Here is a 24787-nt window from a genome sequence, read left to right on the forward strand (position 1 = left end):
TTTTGAAAGTCCAGATACACCACATCCACCTCTCCCTTATCTATTGTACCTTTTACATCCTCAAGAAATACCAAAAGATTAGTCAAGCATGATTTCCCCTTCATAAGTCCATGCTGATTTTGACTGATCCCATCAGTGTTTTCTAAATGCGCTGCTATAACATCTTTACTAATTGACTCCAGCATCCAAATATTAATGATTTGGATGAGGGAATTGAATGTAACATCTCCAAGTTTGTGGATGACACGAAGCTGGGGGGCAGGGTTAGCTGTGAGGAGGATGCTAGGAGGCTGCAAGATGACTTGGATAGGCTGGGTGAGTGGGCAAATGCATGGCAGATGCAGTATAATGTGGATAAATGTGAGGTTATCCACTTTGGTGGCTAAAACAGGAAAGTAGACTATTACTTGAATGGTGGCCGATTAGGAAAAGGGGGAGATGCAGCGAGACCTGGGTGTCATGGTACACCAGTCATTGAAAGTAGGCATGCAGGTGCAGCAGGCAGTGAAGAAAGCGAATGGTATGTTAGCATTCATAGCAAAAGGATTTGAGTATAGGAGCAGGGAGGTTCTACTACAGTTGTACAGGGCCTTGGTGAGACCACACCTGGAGTATTGCGTACTGTTTTGGTCTCCTAATCTGAGGAACGACATTCTTGCCATAAAGGGAGTACAGAGAAGGTTCACCAGACTGATTCCTGGGATGTCAGGACTTTCATATGAAGAAAGACTGGATAGACTCGGCTTGTGCTCGCTAGAATTTAGAAGATTGAGGGGGTCTCTTAAAGAAACTTACAAAATTCTTAAGGGGTTGGACAGGCTAGATGCAGGAAGATTGTTCCCGATGTTGGGGAAGTCCAGAACAAGTGGTCACAGTTTAACAAAAAGGGGGAAATCTTTTAGGACCGAGATGAGAAAAACATTTTTCACACGGAGATTGGTGAATCTCTGGAATTCTCTGCCTCAGAAGGTAGTTGAGGCCAATTCATTGGCTATATTTAAGAGGGAGTTAGATGTGGCCCTAGTGGCTCAAGGGATCAGGGGGTATGGAGAGAAGGCAGGTACAGGATACTGAGTTGGATGATCAGCCATGATCATATTGAATGGCGGTGTAGGCTCGAAGGGCCGAATGGCCTACTCCTGCACCTATTTTCTATGTTTCTATGATCATATTGAATGGCGGTGCAGGCTCGAAGGGCCGAATGGCCTATTCCTGCACCTATTTTCTATGTTCTATGTTTCTATCTTCCCTACTACCGATGTAAGGCTAACTGGTCTATAATTTCTCTCTCCCTCCTTTCTTAAAAAGTACAGTTACATTTGCTACCCCCCCAGTCCACGAACTGATCCAGAATCAAGAGAACATTGGAAAATAATCACCAATGCATCCATGGTTTCTAGGGCCACCTTCTTATGTACTGTGGGATGCAGACCATCAGACCCTACGGATCTATCTGCCTTCAGTCTCAACAGTTTACCTAACACAATTTTCTTACTAATGTGGATTCCCTTCAGTTTCTCCAGCCCACTAGATCCTCGGTCCTCTAGTATTTCTGGGATATTGTGTCTTCCTTAGTGAAGACAGAACCAAAGTACTTGTTTAACTGTCCTGCCATTTCCATTATAAATTCACTTGTCTCTGATTGTAAGGGACCTACATTTGTCTTCACTAGTCTTTTCCTTTTTACATATCTGAATAAACTTTTACAGTCAGTTTTAATATTCCCCACAAGCTTTCTTTCATGCTCTTAGTTTCCCCACTTAATTAACCCCTTTGTCCACCTCTGCTGAGTTCTAAATTTCTCCCAGTCCTCTGGTTAGCCACTTCTTCTGGCCAGTTTATGTCTCTTCCTTGGCTTCAACACTATCCTTGGTCTTTTAAACATTATATGTAAAGCATTAATGTCATTTTAAACTTGATAAGACTTCAAATCAAGTCACACACAAGGGACAATTTACACTTATACCAAGCAAATTAATCTATAAACCTGCGCGTCTTTGGAGTGTGGGAGGAAACCGGTGATCTCGGGGAAAACCCACGCAGGTCATGGGGAGAACGTACAAACTCTGTACAGACAAAAACCTGTAGTCAGGATGGAACATGGGTCTCTGGCGCTGTAAGGCAGCAACTCTATCACTGCACCACCGTGAAGCCTTCATGGACTCAGAAGCACCCAAAAGTTTACAACTTTTGTAAAAAAAAAAACACCATCAGAAAGCCCTGAGAGGGCATTCCCCATAAAGCACAATTTGTAAAATGGTTGCTCCTTACAACGAAGTTCAAAATGGCATTATCAATTCACCAAACATTACCTGGCAAAGCTTGGTTGTATAGTGGAAGCACTCCTGTGGCCACCGCATCACTTGCTATTTTTACAGTGCACAGTGGCGCAGCGGTGGAGTTCCTGCCTTACAGCGCCGGAGACCCGGGTTCGATCCTGACCACGGGTGCTGCCTGTACTGAGTTTGTACAATGTTCTCCCCGTGACCGTGTGGGTTTCTTCCGGGTGCACCGGTTTCCTCCCATGCTCCAAAGATGTACAGGTTTTGTTGGGTGAATGGCTTCTGTTAATTGTGAATTGCCTTTAGCGTGTAGCTTAATGTTAGTGAAGGGGCGATCGCTGGTCGGCATGGACTCAGTGGGCAGAAGGGCCTGTTTCCACTCAAAATGGATGATCTAGCAAAGCTCTGTTTAGTTCAGTTTAGTTTATTGTCACGTGTACCGAGATACAGTGAAAAGCTTTTGTTGCTTGCTATCCAGTCAGCAGTCAGATAATACATGATTACAATCAAGTGTTCAGATACATTATAAAGGAATTTTGTTCAAGAAGGAACTGCAGATGCTGGAAAATCGAAGGTACACAATAATGCTGGAGAAACTCAGCGGGTGCAGCAGCATCTATGGAGCGAAGAAAATAGGCAACGTTTCGGGACACCGAAACGTTGCCTATTTACCTTCGCTCCATAGATGCTGCTGCACCCGCTGAGTTTCTCCAGCATTTTTGTGTACCATGATTAAGGAATAACGTTTGGTGCAAGGTAAAGCCAGCAAATTCTGATCAAGGATAGTCTGAAGGTCACCAATGAGGTAGATAGTAGTTCAGCACTGCTCTCTGGTTGTGGTAGGATGGTTCTGTTGCCTGATAACAGCTGGGAAGAAACTGTCCCTGAATCTGGAAGTGTGCGTTTTCACACTTCTAAAGCTTTTAGCCTGATGGGAGAGGGGAGAAGAGGGAGTGGCCGGGGTGCGACTTGTCCTTGATTATGCTGCTGACTTGGAACCAAGGGAGCCGGCTAATCGGGCGGTGAACCTGCATAAGTAACATTTTGTACATCATGAAATTGTAATATTCAGAATTCCTGGCTTTCGTATGAAGTTCCAGCCACATATTAATGCCATCTAGATTCAAAAGGCATTGTCAAACTCTGTGAATGATCAAAAGGAATACAACTAGGTGCCAGACCTTAAAAGGTTAAGCAAACAGGTTATCGCAAGGTATTCTAATCCCTGCACACTTTCTCCATAGGTTAACGTGGAACTACCATTTCATATGAGTTTGGTGGCATGGAAACATGTTGCTCATTCCCCTTTCCTACAAGTGGGAATGATATGGATTATCACCTTCAATGGGTTTTCCTCTACTACTCCAGAGGGAATGGGTGAGTAATTTCAACTCATGAATGTCTGATAATATTCAAGAGAATTAGATATAGATCTGGGGGTGAATGGAATCAAGGGATATGGGGAGAAAACAGGAACAGGGTACTGATTCTGGATGATCAGCCATGATCATATTGAATGGCGGTGCAGGCTCAAAGGGCGGAATGGCCTACTCCTGCGCCTACTTTCTATGTTTCTATGTTATAATCTAAGGATAATGTGGAATCCAATTTGTATGTAATCGTCTGAAAGCTAGTAACGATATCTCTTTTCATACGTAATGTGTTCCGTGAGGAATGGTGCTACAACAATCAACAATCAACAATTAGTTTTTTTTCGCCACATCGCACATAAAGCGCAAGTGAATTGAATTTGCCATCAGCGATACAATGAAAAAGAACACACAAAAACACACTAAAAATGATACTTTGGTACTTTATTGTCATGTGTACTGAAGCAGCAGTGAAATTATTTTCTTGCCTACAGTTGAGTGACAATCCTGCTATACGTTAGCCACAATCATATTAAGTATAAGAGTGTTAGGTGGTCGACCACATTGATGGTACACAAGTCTGGGATACCGACTTGGACTACTTTACCTTGTCATCACATGTAAAAAGACACAGTGAAAATCTTTGCTTGCATACCCAGGGTATGCAAATAGTTGCCACATAAAGGGCACTGAAAAATTAAAAAAGTACCCCCGCCAACTCCTCTGAGGGAACCGGAGATCCCTGAGAACATCCACGCAAGTCACGGGGAGAAGATAAAAAATTTGGTACAGACAGTGCCTGCAGTCGGGATCGAACCCAGTTCTCCGGCACTATAAGCGTTGCAAGGCAGCGAACTTACCGCTGCGCCACCGTGCCGCCCTATGACAATAGACAATAGAAAATAGGTGCAGGAGTAGGCCACAACACCGCCATTCATTGTGATCATGGCTGATCATCCACAATCAGTACCTCATTCCTGCCTTCTCCCCATATCCCCTGACTCTGCTATCTTTAAGAACTCTCTCTTGAAAGCACCCAGAGAATTGGCCTCCATTGCCTTCTGAGGCAGAGAATTCCACAGATTCACAACTCTCTGGGTGAAAAAGTTTTTCCTCATCTCCGTTCTAAATCCATTCTAATCTCCGTTCTAAATGGCCTACCCCTTATTACAGGAATATATGGGTGAATGCATTAAACCTTCCTTCTGGACCTTCTGAATAGTCGGCAGGGCAGTACTCTGCATATCGCCAACTTGGGCAATTTTACATTTTTATCAAGCCAATTAACCTACAAACCTGTACGTCTTTGTAGTGTGGGAGGAAACCGAAGATCTCGGAGAAAATTAGTGACTCGCAGATCACGGGGAGAGCGTACAGACTCCATACAGACAGCACCCGTAGTCGGGATCGAACCCGGGTCTCTGGCGCGTCATTTTGCTGTAAGGCACCGTGACTGCCCATTGTCTTTTACCCAGAGCAGGGGAATCAAGAACCAGAGGACATAGGTTTAAGGTGAATGGGCAAAGATTTAATGGGAACCAGAGGAACTATTTTTTTACACATTGGATAGTAGGTATATGGAACGAGCTGCCGGAGGAGGTAATTGAGGCAGGTACTGGAACAATGTTTAAAAATCATTTGGACAGTTACATGGCTAGGATAGGTTTAGAGAGAAGGGCCAAATGCAGGCAGATGGGATTAGTGTAGATGGGGCATGATGATTGGCGTGGGAAAATTGGGCCAAAAGGCTTCTTTTCACACTGTGCGACTCTATGACTCCAGGGATGACTGTACTGGAGTTTTTGAGGATGTGCTGGGATAGATAAGAGGAAGCTGTGGATTGTGGATTTTCAGAAGGCTTTCGATAAGGTCCCACACAGGAAATTGGTCAGCAAGTTATAAGCACACACAATTGTTGTTATGGTTATTGGACATTAGGAAAATTAGAATAAATAACTCTTTCACATCTTGGTAGTATGTGACGTGGGGTATCATTGTGAATAGTGGTAGGCCCTCAGCTGTTCACAATCCAGTACTGGAAGCAGATTTCAGCCTTTTCAAGAATTAGATCACAAAATGAACATTAGGAACAGGAAAAGGCCAATCAGCCCCACAAGCATGAACCACCATTTATTAGGATCAACTCTGCATTCCCGTCATCTTAAGGATGGCATGGTGGCACAGTGGTAGAGTCATTGCCTTACATCACTTTCAGCGCCACAGACTCAGGTTCGATCCCAGCTACGGGCGCTGTCTGTACGGAGTTTGTACGTTTTCCCCGTGACCACGTGGATTTTCTCCGGGATCTTCAGTTTCCTCCCACACTCCAAAGACATGCAGGTTTGTACGTTAATTGGCTTGGTATACAATGTAAATTGTCCCTAGTGTGTGTAGGATAGTGTTAATATGCGGGGATTACCAGTCGGTGTGGACTCAGTGGGCCGATGGGCTTGTTTCTGCGCTGTATCTCTAAACTAAACCAAACTAAACCGTAGAAACATAGAGTTATAAAGCACAGAAACAGGCCCTTTGGCCCAACTTGCCCATGCTGACCGGGTGGCCCATCTACACTAATCCCACTTGCCCGCATTTGGTCCATATTCCTCGAAGCTGTTCCTATCCATGCACCTGGCCAAATGTCTTTTAAGTGTTTTCAATTCAATTCAATTTAATTGTCATTTGGACCCCTTGAGGTCCAAACGAAATGACGTTTCTGCAGCCATACATTACAAACAAATAGACCCAAGACACAACATAATTTACATAAACATCCATCACATCGCTGTGATGGAAGGCCAAAAAAACTTATCTCTCCACTGCACTCTCCCCCCCCCCCCGATGTCAGAGTCAAAGTCAAAGCCCCCGGCTGGCGATGGCGATGGCGATTGTCCCGCGGCCATTAAAGCCACGCCGGGTGGTGCAAGGTCGCACACCGGGTTCTTGATGTTAGAGCCCCCGGCGGGCGCTCGCAGAGTCCCGCGGCCATTCCAAGCCGCGCGGGGCGGTGATGTAAGGCCCCGCTCCAGGAGCTCTTCGACCCCGCAACTCGGGCGGGAGAAGTTGCCGTTGCGGGAGCCCTGAAAAGCGGTCTCCCTCCAGGGACCTGCGGGCTCCCAGTGCCGCCGTCCGCCAGACCCGCAGTTGCAGCCTCCGAATCTCCGGAGGTCGGGCTGCAGCAGCGCTCCACCACCGCTCCACCCGCTCTGGACTCGGCCAGCTCCGCGACGGTGAGGTGAGTCGTCGGCACCAGAGCCCCCGGTCTTCCTGTTGGAGGCCGCTCCTCGTTGCAGCCCCAACGACAACGGAGACCCGACAAAGAAAAGGTCGGGTCTCCCATGCAGGGAGAGATTAAAAGTTACCCCTCCCTCCCACACACACACCCACCCCAACAAAAAAATAACAAAAACTTCATAAAAACAGACAAAAAAAATAATAAAAACGCAGACGGGCTGCAGAGGCCGCTGCTGACGAGAGTCGCGCCGCCCACCGTTTTCACCATGTTGTTTTTTACCGTGTTGTTATTGTACCTGCCTGAAATACCTCCTCAAGCAGCTCGTTCCATCAATCAAAATGAGGCCAAATACCTGCTCGAGGGGAAAGTTATGCAAGAAAATATAATGTAGTTTGGCGCTTGAATGTCCCTTTATTACTTTCTGTTTGGCATCTTGGTCAATTTGTTTTTCTACATTCCATAATTTAGCTGTGGTACATTTTTTGTACTGTCTTTACGTTCATACAGGAAGAGACATAATAGTAATCTAATATATAATTTGAATATATATAATATATAATATAAATATATTTTGATTTGAGAATTAAGAGACTGAAGTTTAGGGGTAACATGAGGAGGAACTTCTTTACTCAGTGGGTGGTAGCGGTGTGGAATGAGCTTCCAGTGGAAGTGGTGGAGGCAGGTTCGATTTTATCATTTAAAAATAAATTGGATAGGTATATGGACGGGAAAGGAATGGAGGGTTATGGTCTGAGTGCAGGTAGATGGGGCTAGGTGAGAGTAAGTGTTTGGCACGGACTAGAAGGGCCGAGATGGCCTGTTTCCGTGCTGTCATTGTTATATGGTTATATAAACCACATATATAAAATGGATTAAGATAAATACAATTATTATGAAGTGAGGCTGTAATTAGTTGCAAACAGAAGGACCACTACATCCCGAGAAATTACAAGGGTAATCACTAGATTATTGATGGATAGCTCATTTTATTACTAAAAACAATTTACAAACTGACTGCTTCATCCATGTATTTATTAGCATTACCAACACTAAATGGCTCAATGGTTTAATGGTACTTTAATGTCACATGTACCGAGGTACAGACAAACTCCATGTTTGCACACTGTTCAGTAAAAATCTTACTATACATAAGCACAATCATCCTTAAGTTTAGTTTAGTTTAGTTTAGTTTAGTTTATTAGTTTAGTTTAGTTTATTAATTATTATTATTATTATTATTATTATTATTAAAGCTTTATTTCAGACACAGGTCCATATACACATCAAACAGTACAAAGAATTACAAAGATACAGTTACATTTAGTTTAGTTTAGTTTAGTTTAGTTTAGTTAAGGTTAGGTTAGGTTAGGTTAATTGGCCAGCAGCATAATCAAGGACAAGTCTCACCTCGGCCATTCCCTCTTCTCCCCTCTCCTATCAGGCAAGAGGTACAGAAGTGTGAAAACGCACACCTCCAGATTCAGGGGCCGTTTCTTCCCACCTGTTATCCAGCAACTGAACCATCCTCTCACCAACTAGAGAGTAGTCCTGACCTCCCATCTACCTCATTTGGTGACCCTTTGACTATCTTTAATAATAATAATCATAATACATTTTAATCAAACTTTATTGGACTTTATCTTGCACTGATTGTTATTCCCTTTATCCTCTATCTGTGCACTGTGGACGGCTTGATAGTAATCATATATAATCTTTCTGCTGACTGGATAGCACGCAACAAACGCTTTTCATTGTACCACGGCACACGTGACAATAAACTAAACAAAAAAGTTCTGAATTAACCATACTGGTGGGCCTGTGATCATATACAAGGCAGCAGATTCCCTTCTCTGAGATTTTTAGCTGGCAATTCTGGAAATTGATAGAAATTAAGTTTAGATTAGTTTAGAGATACAGCACAGAAACAGGCCCTTCGGCCCACCGTGTCTGTGCCGATCAGCGATCCCCGCACATTAACACTATCCTATACACACTAGGGATAATTTACAATTTTACCAAGCCAATTAATCTGCAAACCTATATACTACTCCGAAGCATTCTGATAAACCTCCTCTGCACCTTCTCCATAGCCTCCACATCCTTCCTGTAATAGGGCAGTTAGAATTGCCCGCAATACTCCAATCGCAGCTGAATGTAGTAAAACTGGTGATTCAATTCTGGTGATATAACTAGAGAGGAATAGATTAGGTAGATGCCTAGAGTCTCTTGCCCTGAGTAGGCGAATTGAGGAACAGAGGACATAGGTTTAAACATAGAAACATAGAAATTAGGTGCAGGAGTAGGCCATTCGGCCCTTCGAGCCTGCACCGCCATTCAATATGATCATGGCTGATCATCCAACGCAGTATCCTGTACCTGCCTTCTCTCCATACCCTCTGATCCCCCTAGCCACAAGGGCCACATCTAACTCCCTCTTAAATATAGCCAATGAACTGGCCTCGACTACCCTCTGTGGCAGAGAGTTCCAGAGATTCACCACTCTCTGTGTGAAAAAAGTTCTTCTCATCTCGGTTTTAAAGGATTTCCCCCTTATCCTTAAGCTGTGACCCCTTGTCCTGGACTTCCCCAACATCGGATTTTTGCCCTGGTTTTGGCTGCCTGCCACTTTTACTTTTCACCTTGCTACCTATTGCTTCTACCTTCATTTTACACCCCCTGCCCCTCTGCTCTTGTACCCACCCCCTGCCACATTAGTTTAAATCCTCCCCGACAGCACTAGCAAACACTCCCCCAAGGACATTGGTTCCATTCCAGCCCAGGTGCAGACCGTCCTGTTTGTACTGGTCCCACCTCCCCCAGAACTGGTTCCAATGCCCTAAAAATTTGAATCCCTCCCCCTTGCACCATTTTTCAAGCCACGTATTCATCTGCAATATCCTCCTATTTCTGCTCTGACTGGCCCGTGGTACTGGTAGTAATCCAGAGATTATTACCTTTGAGGTCCTACTTTTAAGCTTATCTCCTAGCTCCCTAAATTCATCCTGTAGGACCTCATCCCTTTTTTTACCTATATCGTTGGTGCCAATATGCACCACGACAACTGGCTGTTCACCCTCCCCCTCCAGAATGTTCTGCAGCCGTTCAGTGACATCCCTGACCCTTGCACCAGGGAGGCAACATACCAACCTGGAGTCTCTTTTGCAGCCGCAGAAACGTCTATCTATTCCCCTGACAATTGAATCCCCTATTACTATTGCCCTTCCACTCTTTTTCCCCCCCTCATGTGCCGCAGAGCCACCCATGGTGCCATGAACTTGGCTGCTGCTGCCTTCCCCTGATGAGCAATCTCCCTCAACAGTTTCCAAAATGGTATACCTGTTTAGGAGGGAGATGACCGCAGGGGACTCCTGCACTACCTGCCTGCTGCTTTGCTGACTATTGGCCACCCGTTCCCCTTCTGTCCTCTTACCTTTTACCTGCGGTGTGACCAACTCACTGTACGTGCTGTCCACGACTTTCTCAGCGTCGTGGATGCTCCAGTATGAATCCAGCCGCAGTTCCAATCATTCAATGCGGTCTGCCAGGAGCTGCAGCTGTACACACTTCCTGCAAACGTAGTCACCAGGGACACCAACCATATCCCTGATCTCCCACATGTTGCTGGCTGAGCAAACCACGGGGCCAATCTCCACTGACATATCTTACTCCCAATTTAACTATATTAAATATTAAACAAACACAAAACTTTATCTGTTAAACTTTACTAATAAATAGTGTACCCTTAACTCCCAGAATCCTTTACTCCCAGAATCCTTAGCCTAAAGGCAAAAATGTCAAAAAGTAAACCAATCAGAGGCTTCCCCCAGACTCCTTCTCTGGAACGTTGGCGATTTGGTTCCAGCGCAGGTACTCCTCCCCTCTCACCAACGGCTCCCTGGGCCTCTCTTCCTGCATCTAGCCTGTCCAACCCCTTAAGAATTTTGTAAGTTTCTACAAGATCCCCTCTCAATCTCCTAAATTCTAGAGAGTATAAACCAAGTCTATCCAGTCTTTCTTCATAAGACAGTCCTGACATCCCAGGAATCAGTCTGGTGAACCTTAAGGTGAAGGGGAAAAGATTTAATAGGAATCGGAAGGGTATCTTTTTCACACAAAGGGTGGTGGATGTAGGGAACAAGCTGCCAGAGGAGGTAGTTGAGGCAGGGACTATTGCAACGTTTAAGAAACAGTTGGACAGGTACATGGATAGGACAGGCTTAGAGGGATATAGGCCAAACGCGGGCAGGTGGGATTAATATAGCTGGGACATGTTGGCCAGTGTGGGCAAGTTGGGCCGAAGGGTTCGTTTCCAAGCTGTATCACTGTGACTCTATGATTCCATTTCCAAGTTGAAGTATCATGTAATTTAGATAGTGCAGGCAGTAACATTTCCTTTTTAAAAAAATATATATTTTTATTAGAAGCAACCACATTATACAGTATAGTTACATATTATTGTAAAAACATCTTTTTATATACATCAGTCATACATTATTAAAATTTTCAACTGTTGATAGATTCTGCTTCTAGTGTTTTTTTATATAGATAGAAAGAGAGAGAAAGAGAGAAAAAAGAATTACAAATATCAAAAAACAGAAAAGGTGGAATGAATTACTTATAATATGTCATTGGAGATAGGTTCGTAGATTATAAAGTATAACTTTTCATCTAATCCTGAGTTCAAGCTTCAGTTGGGTTTTCATGCTGGGCCAATCTATCCCTTCAAATAGTTAATGAATGGAGCCCACATTGTAACACAAAGGTCGTGTTTGTCCATTAAGACAAGTCTCATTATTTCTAGATGTAGGGTCTCCGACATTTCCATAATCCACATTTTAATTGTGGGGGAGGCAGTAACATTTCCAAATGCCAAATTGCTTCTCTTAGCATCAATAGTTGGGAGGTGCTTCTTACCTAATCTGAGTGTGTAAATACAGTGTATTTTGTACACAGTACAATTGTAACCACGTTACGGTTACAGTTTAGTCTATTGTCATGTTCTCCAGGGATGCTACCTGTCCCGCTGAGTTACTCTGGCATTTTGTGTCTATCTTCAGTAAAAACCAGCATCTGCAGGTGCAGTGAAAAACTTTTGTTGAGTGGTAATTTTCAGCGTAGAGATTCACAATTAGGGAATAATAGTTAAAGTAAAAAATGTTACTATAGGAATATAAATTTAAGTGCGTGGAGCGATTGTAATATGTGATTGTACATCTGCTTCTGTGGCCAGCACGCAAATAGTCTCCTGGGTGGGGCGCCATCTTGGAAGCCATCTTGTTCAGTTAATGGAGGAAGTAAACGTTTTAGTGTGGAAGGTGGTGCCAATCGGGTGGGTTCCTCAGTCCTGGATGGTTATAAACTCTTTGAGTGCTTCAACTTTGCTATCCAGTGTGTGTAGGGTAGTGTAAGAGGAACCTGCAGATGCTGGTTTAAACCCGAAGATAGACACAAGATGCTGGAGTAACTCAGCGGGACAGGAAGCATCTCTGGAGAAGATGGATAGCTCTGATGGATAGGTCTTCAGCTTCTTCAGGCTGAAGAAGGGTCCCGACCAGAAACATCACCTTTCCCTTCCCTCCAGAGATGCTGCCTGTCCCGCTGATATTCTCCAGCATTTTGTGTAGGGCAGTGTTAGTGTGTGGGGAACCGCAGATCAGTGCGGACTCAGTTGAAGTGATTTGTTCTCCATTACTCTCCCGTCTTGCACCGTGTGAATGGCAGGGAAAGACACTGGAGCTCAGCAGGGCACACAACCTCTCAGAAGGGTGGAACCCAGATGATGTGAAGAAACAATAACCACAGTTGCATAACGTGGGGCTTCCCATTTGCAGAAGCAGGTGCTGCCTTCTGACGATCTATGTATTTTAAGGATGTTGAGATCATTTTGCAAAAATATTGGAAATTCCCTCCCAGGTCCAAAAAAGTCTTGAACTTAGAGGTAGTTCCCAAATTCAGTCAGGAAGGAAGTGGTAGATGTAGTGTTCAGGACAAAACAGAGACATACATTTGACATATATGAAAATGTAATAGTTTATGCCTTCATTGTTCACCCGTGGGTCAGAGCACCGACCACGGATGAACAAGGGAGGTGGAGAAGGAGGAGGAGGAGGAGGTGCAGGACTGTCTGGCCTTCCACCACAGTGAAGAATGCTGTGGTGGAAGTCTGCGTTGAATTACGTTGTATATTGTGTCCTTTTCTAATTGTAACGCCGCATGATAAATTAATGTCACTGCACCTTATGGTGTATGTGACAAATACATTTGAGTTTGAACTTGGTTGCCCAGCGATGGGTGGTACAGTTTTGCAGCAGTAGATTTGCTGCCATACAGCACCAGAGGCACCACTGTGACCCTGTGGGTTTTCTCCGGGTGCTCCAGAGTTTAGTTAAGTTTAGTTTAGAGATCCAGCGCGGAAACGGCCCTTCGGCCCACTTCGGTCCGCGCTGACCAGCGATCCCCGCGCACTAACACTATCCTACACACATTGGAGACAATGTACATTTATACCAAGCCAAGTAACCTACCATCCTGTACATCTTTGGAGTGTAGCAGGTAACCAAAGATCTGGACACAAGATGCTGGATGGCGGGATTGTCATCACTGAGAGAATGGAACGGCTGGGCTTGTTTACTCTGGAGTTTAGGATGAGAGGGGATCTTATTGAAACATGTAAGATTATTAAAGATTTGGACACGCTAGAGGCAGGAAACATGTTCCCGATGTTGGGGGAGTCCAGAACCAGGGGGCCACAGTTTAAGAATAAGGGGTAAGCCATTTAGAACGGAGCCGAGGAAACACTTTTTCTCACAGAGAGTTGTGAGTCTGTGGAATTCTCTGCCTCAGAGGGCAGTGGAAGCCGGTTCTCTGGATACTTTCAAGAAAGAGCTAGATAGGGCTCTTAAAGATAGCAGAGTCAGGGGATATGGGGAGAAGGCAGGAACGGGGTACTGATTGGGGATGATCAGCCATGATCACATTGAATGGCGGTGCTGACTCAAAGGGCTGAATGGCCTACTCCTGCACCTGTTGTCTATTGTCTATCTCGGAGAAAACCCACGCAGGTCTCAGGGAGAACGTACAACCTGCGTGTAGATGTGCACTCGCAGTCAGGATCGAACCCTGGACCCGGGTCTCAGACGCTGCGCCACCGTGCTGGCCCTGGGACTGTGTGCCACCAGTCTGCTGCATTAATTAATAATATCAGAAATATAAATAATGGTGAAGTTCAAACCCATCTGGTTCTTCAGCGATGAAAGTCTGCGATGTGTCTGAAAAGTGACACCAGACCAACTGCAGTAAAGGCCCACGGTAAAATAACTCAGGTACTGAGGCAAACTCAGAGATGGTAAATGAAATCTGGCCATCATTCCTTCAAAATAATAACAAACATATTTTATGCATGCGTTTTATTTCCGGAGGTTTTTAGTTAGACGTTTGCTAGTATTCCTAAGAAAATTTGCAATGAACATATTTGACCTACTTATTTCTGAACCAAGGAATGGTCCAGCACATGCCAACAGATGGTGTTGGCCAACAACTACATAGAAACATAGAAACATAGAAATTAGGTGCAGGAGTAGGCCATTCGGCCCTTCGAGCCTGCACCGCCATTTAATATGATCATGGCTGATCATCCAACTCAGTATCCCGTACCTGCCTTCTCTCCATACCCTCTGATCCCCTTGGCCACAAGGGCCACATCTAACTCCCTCTTAAATATAGCCAATGAACTGGCCTCAACTACCCTCTGTGGCAGAGAGTTCCAGAGATTCACCACTCTCTGTGTGAAAAAAGTTCTCCTCATCTCGGTTTTAAAGGATTTCCCCCTTATCCTTAAGCTGTGACCCCTTGTCCTGGACTTCCCCAACATCGGGAACAAGTTGGGGAACAACTTCAGAGCCAAGTACAGTGCAACCACATGTCTTTCTTCCCTCTGTAACTGCATATGCATGTTGGACTCAGCGGAATAGGATAACTATTTTCTTATTTCCTTGGACTTTGGAAGAAGGTCTAACAGGTCAAGTGGGGGGGGGGAAGTCCCCACCGCCACGGGTACCATGTAATCCCGTGCTACCTGCTCTGTGGTCGGATAGTTGGCGACTAAACCGTCTTCCCCACCTGGTTTGCCAGGTAAGGAGGGGGCTGTGGACCCCCAGCAGGATGAAAAACAAGACCTTTCAAAGGGCGGATGAGCTCCTAGCGAGCCAAAGGCCATCCACACTTCAGTAGAAGTTGCGATCACTGTCGTACACGGCATTGTAAGGCACCGTGCCCCTTGATGTTTTCAGCAATGATGATGATGATGGAAGGAGTCGATGAATCTGCCATTATCTGGTAGCATTTGATGGACTATAAAGTCATTGGGTTATACAGAAACAGCCCCTTCAGCCCAACTCATCCATGCTGACCAATATTCCCCCTCGTGCCATTTGCCCACAGTTGGTGCATATCCATCTAAACATTTTCTATTCATGTACCTTCCCAAATATTATCACCACAGCTTCACCACCCTCCAACTAAAGATATTCCTCTTCATCTCCTTTCTAAAGGAACATCCTTTATCTGAGACAAAAACATATGTACATATATTCCTTACATTATATGTCTAGATTATATTACATTATAATATATATCTGTATCATATTTCCTTACGGTAGACACAAAATGCTGGAGTAACTCAGCGGGTGAGGCAGCATCTATGGAGAGAAGGAATTGGCAATGTTTCGTGTCGAGACCTGAAACGTCGCCAATTCCTTCTCTCCATAGATGCTGCCTCACCCGCTGAGTTACTCCAGCATTTTGTGTCTACCTTCGATTTTTCCAGCATCTGCAGTTCTGTCTTAATATTGCCTTACATTATATATCTATGTACATATTTCCCCACATTATGTGTTTATGTAATAGTTCCTTACATTATATATCTATATACACATTTCACATTATATGTTTAGTTTAGTTTAAAGATAAAGCATAGAAGCCACTGAGTCCTCACCGACCTGTGATCCCCAACACATTAACACTGTCCTACACTCACGAGAGACAATTTGCACTATCAAGCCAATTAACCTACAAACCTGTAAATCTTTGGAATGTGGGGGGAAACCGAAGATCTCGGAGAAAATGCACGAGGCCACAGGGAGATCGTACAAACTCCATACAGACAGCACCCGTAGTCGGGGTCGAACCCGGGTCTCCGGCGTTGCGAGCGCTGTAATGCAGCAACTCTACCGCTGTGCCATCATGCCGCCCCATTCCTATATACATATTTCTTCACATTATATGTCTATATACATACTTCTTTACACTATGTCTAAATAGTTAGTATTTCTTTACATGATACATCTATATACATAATTCCTTACATTACAGAAGAAGACAATTTGGCCCATCAGTCTTTGCAATATGGGAACACCCAGAAGTCCCAGAGAGAATGTGCAAATTCCTCACAGACACGGGTTGCTACCAATTAATTATTTTGAAAGCGTATAATTTTTTTTATCATTTCTTGGTTGCAGGTGAGCAGTCTTCCTCGATTCACAATCTGACCTGTTTGTTTTATGACAAAAACCGTATGAACTGCTCCTGGAATATCTATGAGGCATCAACACCAGATACGGAATACCGTTTGTCTTATGAGTAAGCCAACCTTTAGTCAAATATTTCTCATCAGTCTGCATTGGCTTCTGAAGCTGATCAAGAGAGCTTCATTTGACAGGGAGGCACAACAAACTGCAGATGTTGAAATCCTGATGAAAACACAAAGTGCCGAAAGAACTACCAGCGATGGGCCGAATGGCACCTGTGACTTATGAACTCAGGCAGCATCTGTGGAGGGAATGGGCGGGCAACCTTTCAGGTCGGGACTTTAGACTTGAGGGACACAGCTTGGACACAGGCCCGAACTTCGACCCACCATGTCCATGCCGACCAGCGATCCCCGTACATTAGCACTATCCTACACACTAGGAACTATTTATAATTCACAGAAGTCAATTAACCTACAAACCTGTACGTCTTTGGAGTGTGGGAGGAAAGTGGAGCACCCGGACAAAACCCACAAGGTCACAGGGGGAAACGTACAAACTCCATATAAATAGCACCCGTAGTCAGGATAGAGCCCGGGTCTCTGGCGCTGTGAGGCAGCAACTCTAACGCTGCGCCACTGTGGTGCCTGGTGCTTCTTAAATGAAAGTAAAAACGTTTGGGTTTGATACTGACAAATAAATTGCTCATTGTAGGTAGATGTCTCCTCAGCATGTTCATAAAGTCATAATGATAGGAACAAAATTAGGCCAATTTGCCCATCAAGTTTCCTCCGCCATTCAACCATGGCTGCTCTGTCCCTCCCTCCTAATCCCATTCTCTTGCCTTCTCCCTCCCCATAACCACTGACACCCATACTAATCAATAATTTATCTATCCATCTCTGCTTTTAAAATATCCATTAACTTGGCCTCCACAGCATTCTGTGGCAAATAATTCCACAGATTCACCACCCTCTGACTAAAGAACCATCTAAAGCATCTCTGGATAGAAGGAATGGGTGACGTTTTGGGTTGAGACACTTCTATTGACGATGTATTTTTCTCTCCAGGTTGTTTAAGGAATGGTTTTACGCTCCCTGTGGCACAAAGGAACCAGGAAAAGTTACATGCCTTGTTCGTGATTTTGATCAGAATGGCTATAACGAGATCAGAGTTTGTGCCATGGAATCCCAACAGCATTTGCCAATGACTCACTGCATCAACGTTTTACCAGTCTTATTTTGTAAGTCCAACTCTCTTCATTCTTATACCTCCTTTTTTACTGGACCGTTTTCTGAAGAGGATTGGTGAGGTTGGGATGGGTGACTTTGCCGATATAACAAGGGAATATAATCCCAACTGACTAAAATGCCCTATGTAAGCTAGTTTTGCCTACATTTGGCCCATATCTCCCTAGACCGGTCCTATCCAGGTACCTAGTTAGGTTGAAGGTGTTAGAGTGTGGAACAGAAAAAGCTGTAGAGACCGCTACATTTCCAATCTTTAAAAGCCATTTTAGTTTAGTTTAGTTTAGTTTTGTTTATTGTCATGTGTACTGAGGTACAGTGAAAATCTTTTTGTTTAAGTGTAATCCTGTCAGCAGATTACAATCGAGCTGTCTACAGTGTACAGATACAGGATAGTTGGAATAACAATTTGTATAAGATAAAGTCCATTAACGTTCGATTAAAGATAGTCCAAGGGTGTCCAATGAGGTAGATGGTAGCTCAGGACCACTCTTTAGCTGTTGTGGAACCGGTTCATTTGCCTGATAACAGCTGGGAAGAAACTGTCCCTGAATCTGGAGGTGTGCGTTTTCACACTTCTACACCTCTTGCCAGATGGGAGAAAGGAGAAGCAAGTAGGACTCATTGTAGATTTTGCTGGAGGCCTTGCCATGGCGACAAGAAACAGATGAGGACATTTGGACAAATTGATGGATAGAAAACATTTAGTGGGATACAAGACCAAGTGGGACCTGTTGGGCCCTGTTCCCCCAACGCAATATTCCACCACTCACCCATTCCCCCCAACGCAACCCGTTCCCCCAACGCAATATTCCACCACTCACCCATTCCCCCAATGCAACCCGTTCCCCCAACGCAATATTCCACCACTCACCCGTTTCCCCACACAACCCGTTCCCCTAACGCAATATTCCACCACTCACCCATAGCCCCAACTGCGTAGGTGCGGCTCATTTCTCCTCATCCCCCAACACTCCCTCCCCCTACTCTTCACCCTCCCCCTTCTTTCCCCTCAGTGTGAAGGGTTTCGGCCCGAAACGTTGCCTATTTCCTTCGCTCCATAGATGCTGCTGCACCCGCTGAGTTTCTCCAGCACTTTTGTCTACCTTCGATTTTCCAGCATCTGCAGTTCCTTCTTAAACAAGGGGAAAAAGTCTCCTGCAGTCTAGTCATCCATACTCCTCATATTTGTATGTACCTCAATCATGTCTCCTTTTAATCTCCTCCACTCTAGGGAAAGCAGACCTTGCCCCTGCAGTCTGCCACTGTCTGTTCACTCCCCTCTACACCCTCTCCATCATTATCATGCCCAACACATTCATTGAAATGTTAAATTTGAACCTGTCCATCCCGTGCTGTAATTGTTATATATGGTTATATGGTTATTCATGTTCATAAGTGACAGGAGCAGGATTAGGCCATTCGACCCATCAAGTCTACTCCGCAATTCAATCACGGCTGATCTATCTTTCCCTCTCAACCCCATTCTCCTGACTTCTCCCCATCACTCTTGACACCCGTACCATTTAAGAATCAATCAATTTCTGCCTTAGAAATGATCCATTGACATGGCCTGTCTGTGGCAATGAATTAATCAGATTCACCACCCTCTGACTAAAGAAATTCTCCTCATCTCCTTCCTAAAGGTACGTCCTTTTATTCTGAGGCTATGACTGGTTCTAGAATCTCCCACTGGTGGAAACATTATTTCCACATCCACTCTATCCAGGCCTTTCACTATTTAGTAAGTATCAATGCAGTGTCCCCTCATCCTTCCAAACTCCAGCGAGTCTAGGCCCAGTGCCGTCAAATGGTCATCATATGTCTATGATGGGATTATTATCATAAACGACGCATCGACCTATTTTACATATGACGGGTAACTGAGGCACAAATGACAGCCAAGTGTGACAGGCCCTTTAGACTTAACGGCAGCAAGTGGGTCATAAGAGCAGAATCTTCCTGGAGCTTCTGAAAAGAGCTAGACTTTATGGTGACAGCCAGGTCACACGGACCTCTTGCACCCAGCGTTGTTGTCACCTCATCCAGCCTGACCTTGCTCTCAGGCACTGTCAGCTATTTTCCAAGGCACCAGCAGCCGTATTCTTATATGTTATCAGTTTGAACCATTAATAAAACCACAGTAAATACAAGTATTAGTGACGGATAATAAGAGGTGTGTTTCAATCAATGTTATCTCTCTTGTTTTAGATAAAGCCAGTCCACCAGTTAACGTCATGGTGAAAGGAAGTAAAGTGGTTTGGAGTCCCCCAACTGGTGAACACCTTTCATGTCATTTTAAATATCAAATCCAGATTACAGATGTGGACACCAAAGGTTCAATGGTAAATATATCAAATGTGGCATAAAAATGGCCAATTGTAAAGTTCATGATTGTACATGCGTCATAGAGTCATAGAATGATACAACATGGAAACAGGCCCTTCGGCCCATCTTGCCCGCACAGGCCAACATGTCCCAGCTACACTAACCCCATCTGCCTGAATTTGGCCCATATCCCTCCATAACTGTCCTATCCATATCAAGTCAAGTCAAGTCAAGTTTATTTGTCACATACACATACGAGATGTGCAGTGAAATGAAAGTGGCAATGCTTGTCAATACTTGTCAAACTGTTTCTTAAACGTTGGTATAGTCTCTGCCTCTACTAAAGTCAAAGTCAAAAGTCAAAGTAGCCTTTATTGAACGAAATTTTGTTGCCTTGCAGTCCTACATATAGTACAAAATGACAAAGAACACACAATAAACACAAATTAACATCCACCACAGTGAGTTCACCAGGCACCTCCTCACTGTGACGGAAGGCAAAAGTCTTAAGTCTTTGTTTCATCCCTTCTTATTCTCCCTCTGCGCCGAGGCGATCCAGGCTTCAGATGTGGTGACCCCGCCGGGCGATGGTAAGTAATGTCAGTCCCGCGGCTGAATCCGAGCTCCGCGAACGGGCCGGTTCAAACTCCGCGGCCCGGGGTGGTCGAAGTTGCCGAAGCTGCGGCCCTCCAGTCCAGCGGACGCAGCTGTTGTTGCGGGAGCTCCGGAGAACAGGTCCGCAATCTGTGACCTGCGAGCTCTCGACACTGGGCCCGCGGTCGGGTCGGGTGGCCGCTGCTGCCGGAACACTGCCCCAGCTCTGAGGCTGGGTGGTCGCTGCCGCTGCCCCAGCTCCGAGGCCGGGTGGCCACTGCCCCAGCTCCGCTATTAGGCCTCGGCGGAGAGGAGACGGGGGATACAACAAGAAAAGTCGCACCCCCCCGAAGGAAGAGACCAAAACCATGTTTTTCTCCCCCCACCCACCCACCCACCCACACACATACACAACCTAATAAACCAAAGATTAACTAAAACAGGACAAAAGAACAACAAAAAAAAAGAAAATAAACCGACGGACTGCAGGCGAGCCGCAGCTGCTAAGGCAGCACCGCCATCTTATTACCTCCTTTGGCAGCTCGTTCCATACACCCACCACACTTTGTATGAAAAAGCTACCCCTCAGATTCCAATTAAATCTTTTCCCCTTCACAAACCTATGTCCTCTGGTCCTCGGTTCACCTACTCTGGGCAAGCGTCTCTGTGCATCTACCCGATCTATTCCTCTCATGATTTTATACACCTACATAAAATCACCCCTCATCCTCCTGCTCTCCAAGGAAGAGAGACCCAGCCTCCTCAACTTCTCCCTGTAGCTCAGACCCTCTGGTCCTGGCAACATTCTCAAAAATCTTCTCTGTACCCTTTCCAGCTCGACATATTTCCTATAACATGGTGCCCAGAACTGCACACAGTACTCTAAAAAATAAGAATATACTCATAATACTCTAAACATGATGAAAGTGGATGGGAGGGTGGGCTCCAATGAAGATATTTGTGTCTTGCAGTGGGATAGAGTTAGTTTGAATGGGTGAATAAATATTTGGTAAAGATTTGGAGAAACCGTGAGCTGATGCAGTTCAATGAGGAGTCAAAACGCAGACCATTATCTGGATGGAACGTGGTTGTAAGGGAGTGAAGTACAGAAGGGTCTATAGATAAACAAGGAGCTGCAGATGCTTGAGATTTAATTTTAGAGATACAGCATGGAAACAGGCCCTTCAGCCCACCAGGTCTACACCGACCAGCAATCAACCACATACCAGTTTTATCCCACGCATTAGGGTTAATTAACAAAAGCCAATTAACCTACAAACTTGCACATCTTTAGAATGTGGGGGGAAACCGTAGCACCCAGAGTATGTACAAACTCCAAACAAACAGTACACGTAGTCAGGATTGAACCCGGGTTTCCAGCGCTGTAAGGCAGCAACTCTACCGCTGCGCTAATGTGCCACCCCTGTCTGACTACAAAAGAGACAAAACGCTGGAGTAATGCCCCTGTCCCACTTAGGAAACCTGAACGGAAACCTCTGGAGACTTTGCGCCCCACCCAAGGTGTCCGTGCGGTTCCCGGAGGTTGCAGGTGGTTGCCGGAGGTTGCAGGTAGTGGAAGCAGGTAGGGAGACTGACAAAAACCTCCGGGAACCGCACGGAAACCTTGGGTGGGGCGCAAAGTCTCCAGAGGTATCCGTTCAGGTTTCCTCAGTGGGATAGGGGCATAAGTCAGCAGGTCAGGCAGCATCTCTGGAGAACATGGATAGCAGATGTTTCTAGTCGGGACCATTCTTCAGAATCTTGGTGTTTTTGCATTCTAGTTGTTCAAGATTTAGGTGTAATGGATGAATCACTAGAACTTAATAAAGGAGATGCAGCAGAAGCAAATGGTATCTTGGCCTTTGTTGTCAGTATTGGAGTAGAGAAAGGGAACAGTCAGAAGATGGATCTCGACCCGAAACATCACCCATTCCTTCTCTCCAGAGATGCTGCCTGTCTATCATCTTTACTCCCACCTGCCTTGCCCTTCACCCAAACAGGAACATGCCTGGCCTGAACTCTTGTCATGAAACTTTTAAAAGCAACCCCCTATCTCTCCGTTCCATTGCCTGCAGACAACCTACTCCGATCAACATGAACAAGATTCCTATCTAATCCATCAAAGTTGGTCATTTCAAAATTCCTAATTTTACTTTGGAGTCACGTGAGTGACTACGTGGAGAACCCGCTCAGTGCGCAGGCGCGGCATTACGTTAGGTAAGTATACTGAGAGTGGAAAATCTAACGGAGAAGGAGAGTCGAGTTTGTGTTCCATTACAGAATGAGTACACTCAGGAAAAGACTCTCGAAGAGAACTGTCCCCGCTCAAACTCCACCAGAGGAGCGTTCAATCTCAGGGGGGCAACAACCGGCGGCAGGACCGCTCATAGAGCGCTCCGCTATCCCCGACACCGAGCCAAGCCCAGTCCCGCTAATGCCTGAACGGCGGACAGGGAGAAAATCCACCAGAAAATCTAACCGGCCGGTAATTTCCGATTTGTCGGACGGGGACATGTCTCCACTTAAACGGAGGAGAGACAGCCGCCTGAGCTGCATACAACAGCTCTTGGAGCAGACGCTCCAGCGGGTTACGCAGAAAGAGCATTCTCGCGGAGGAAGGTCAGGCACCTCCTCCACAGTGTCTTGTGCACTGCCCTTTGCTCCCTCATTACTGGAGGCTAGCATTGGTGACCAGGGCTGGGCTGGTCTGGAACAGGGCCTGGCGGACGAGTTTGGGAGTGTGCAAGGGGTGCAGGAGCAGGAAGAGCTGCTGGGTGTGGTGGACCGCTATGTAGCAACCCCATGTGCTGGAAGACCGCTGGAACCAACATTGGCGGCCAGCATCAATCATCTTTCAAATAAACCCTTGCAGGAGAAGGTGCTTTCTGAGGCGCTAGAACTCTACACAGCACCAGAGAACTGTGAGGCCCTCAGAGTGAAGAGTGTGAAGAGCCAAATCTGGGGGCACGTGGGGTCACACATCCGTAACCATGAACTAAAGCTACAACGGATCCTAAGGCTCCTGACGTCGGCCATCACAGCCTTTGCTCGTTCTGTGGAAAGCACGGAGATGGATACCTGCCAGCAGGATGTGCTGGCATTGATGTGCAACACGCAGTTTGAGATCAATAATCTCCGGCGGGAAATCATAAGACCTGCCCTCAATCCCAAATTTGCTGGGTTGTGCAGAGCCCCAGCTGCAGAGACAGACGCTCTGTTATTTGGAAAAGACCTCAACAAGAAACTGAGGGACATGGCGGAAGCAGCGAAAACTTTCGGCCTCATGAGGGCAGGCCCCGGGTTGAGCAAACCAAGACCTACAATACCCAAGCAGCAGCACCCCACGGCATCCACCAGTCGACGTCCTCAATATGGGACTGGTGAAAGCTCGGGGACCGCATTTTATCCCCAAAGATCTTTTTTAGATCAGGGCCCAGAGAGGACCCCATGGAATATGCGCCACCCCCCAACATTGCCAGCACGTCAGACAAACAAAGTCTTCAAGCACATGAGGAAACAGAAGAAACGCCAATAACCATGGAGGTAGGTGGGTCTGGTTCCTACCAGCATATAGAGAATAAGGGTGCTTTACTAACAGGGGGGAGATTACACTTATTTAAAGAAGCATGGGGTACGGTCACGAGTGACAAGTATATACTCAACAGCATTAGTGGATATAAAATTCAGTTTATATCAGAAAAAACGCCGCCAGTTCAACATTGGCCCCAAAGGGTATTTTCTCCCTCCATCAAAGAGAAACATGAGGGACAAGCTGAACTGGTGAGACTTGATGGAATTGATGATGGAATTGGCTGTGGCAGCAGTATCAGCTACAAAACAGCTCCTCGAATCTCTGGGGTTCGTCCTACATCCAGATAAATCTAAGTTGAAGCCATCCACTATCATGGACTGCCTGGGCTTCACAATTAACTCAGTCCATATGACTGTTACCTTGCTGAAGGGTCAAAAATGGTTGCATTAGCACAATCATGCAACAATTTAATGGTCAACAAACGACCAACTATTCGACAAGTAGCAAGAGTGATTGGGAAAATGGTAGCAGCATTTCCGGCTACACAATTCGGACCTTTGCACTATCAAAATTTACAAAGAGCAAAGGTACAGGCACTAAAACGACATACAGGTCACTATGATCGTGTCATGGAATTACCCACTGAAGCAATATCAGAGCTACAGTGGTGGGCAAAAA

General features: G+C 45.4%; 1 protein-coding gene across 4 annotated transcripts in view; it reads left to right on the top strand.

Annotated features, from left to right (window-relative positions):
- The window catches only part of LOC129697819 (interleukin-13 receptor subunit alpha-1-like), a 44286-nt gene that overhangs the window by 4059 nt on the left and 15440 nt on the right, over positions 1 to 24787 (top strand). For all 4 annotated transcript variants that reach the window (XM_055636453.1, XM_055636451.1, XM_055636450.1 and 1 more), the window contains exons 2-5: positions 3527 to 3659; positions 16400 to 16520; positions 17479 to 17651; positions 19867 to 20000. In XM_055636453.1, coding sequence (XP_055492428.1) covers positions 3551 to 3659; positions 16400 to 16520; positions 17479 to 17651; positions 19867 to 20000 — 537 coding nt within the window. In that variant the 5' untranslated portion in view covers positions 3527 to 3550. The remainder of the gene's footprint in view (positions 1 to 3526; positions 3660 to 16399; positions 16521 to 17478; positions 17652 to 19866; positions 20001 to 24787) is intronic.

The sequence above is a fragment of the Leucoraja erinacea genome, chromosome 6 (genome assembly GCF_028641065.1).
Source record: "Leucoraja erinacea ecotype New England chromosome 6, Leri_hhj_1, whole genome shotgun sequence".
In the NCBI taxonomy this organism is placed as follows: Eukaryota; Metazoa; Chordata; class Chondrichthyes; order Rajiformes; family Rajidae; genus Leucoraja; species Leucoraja erinaceus.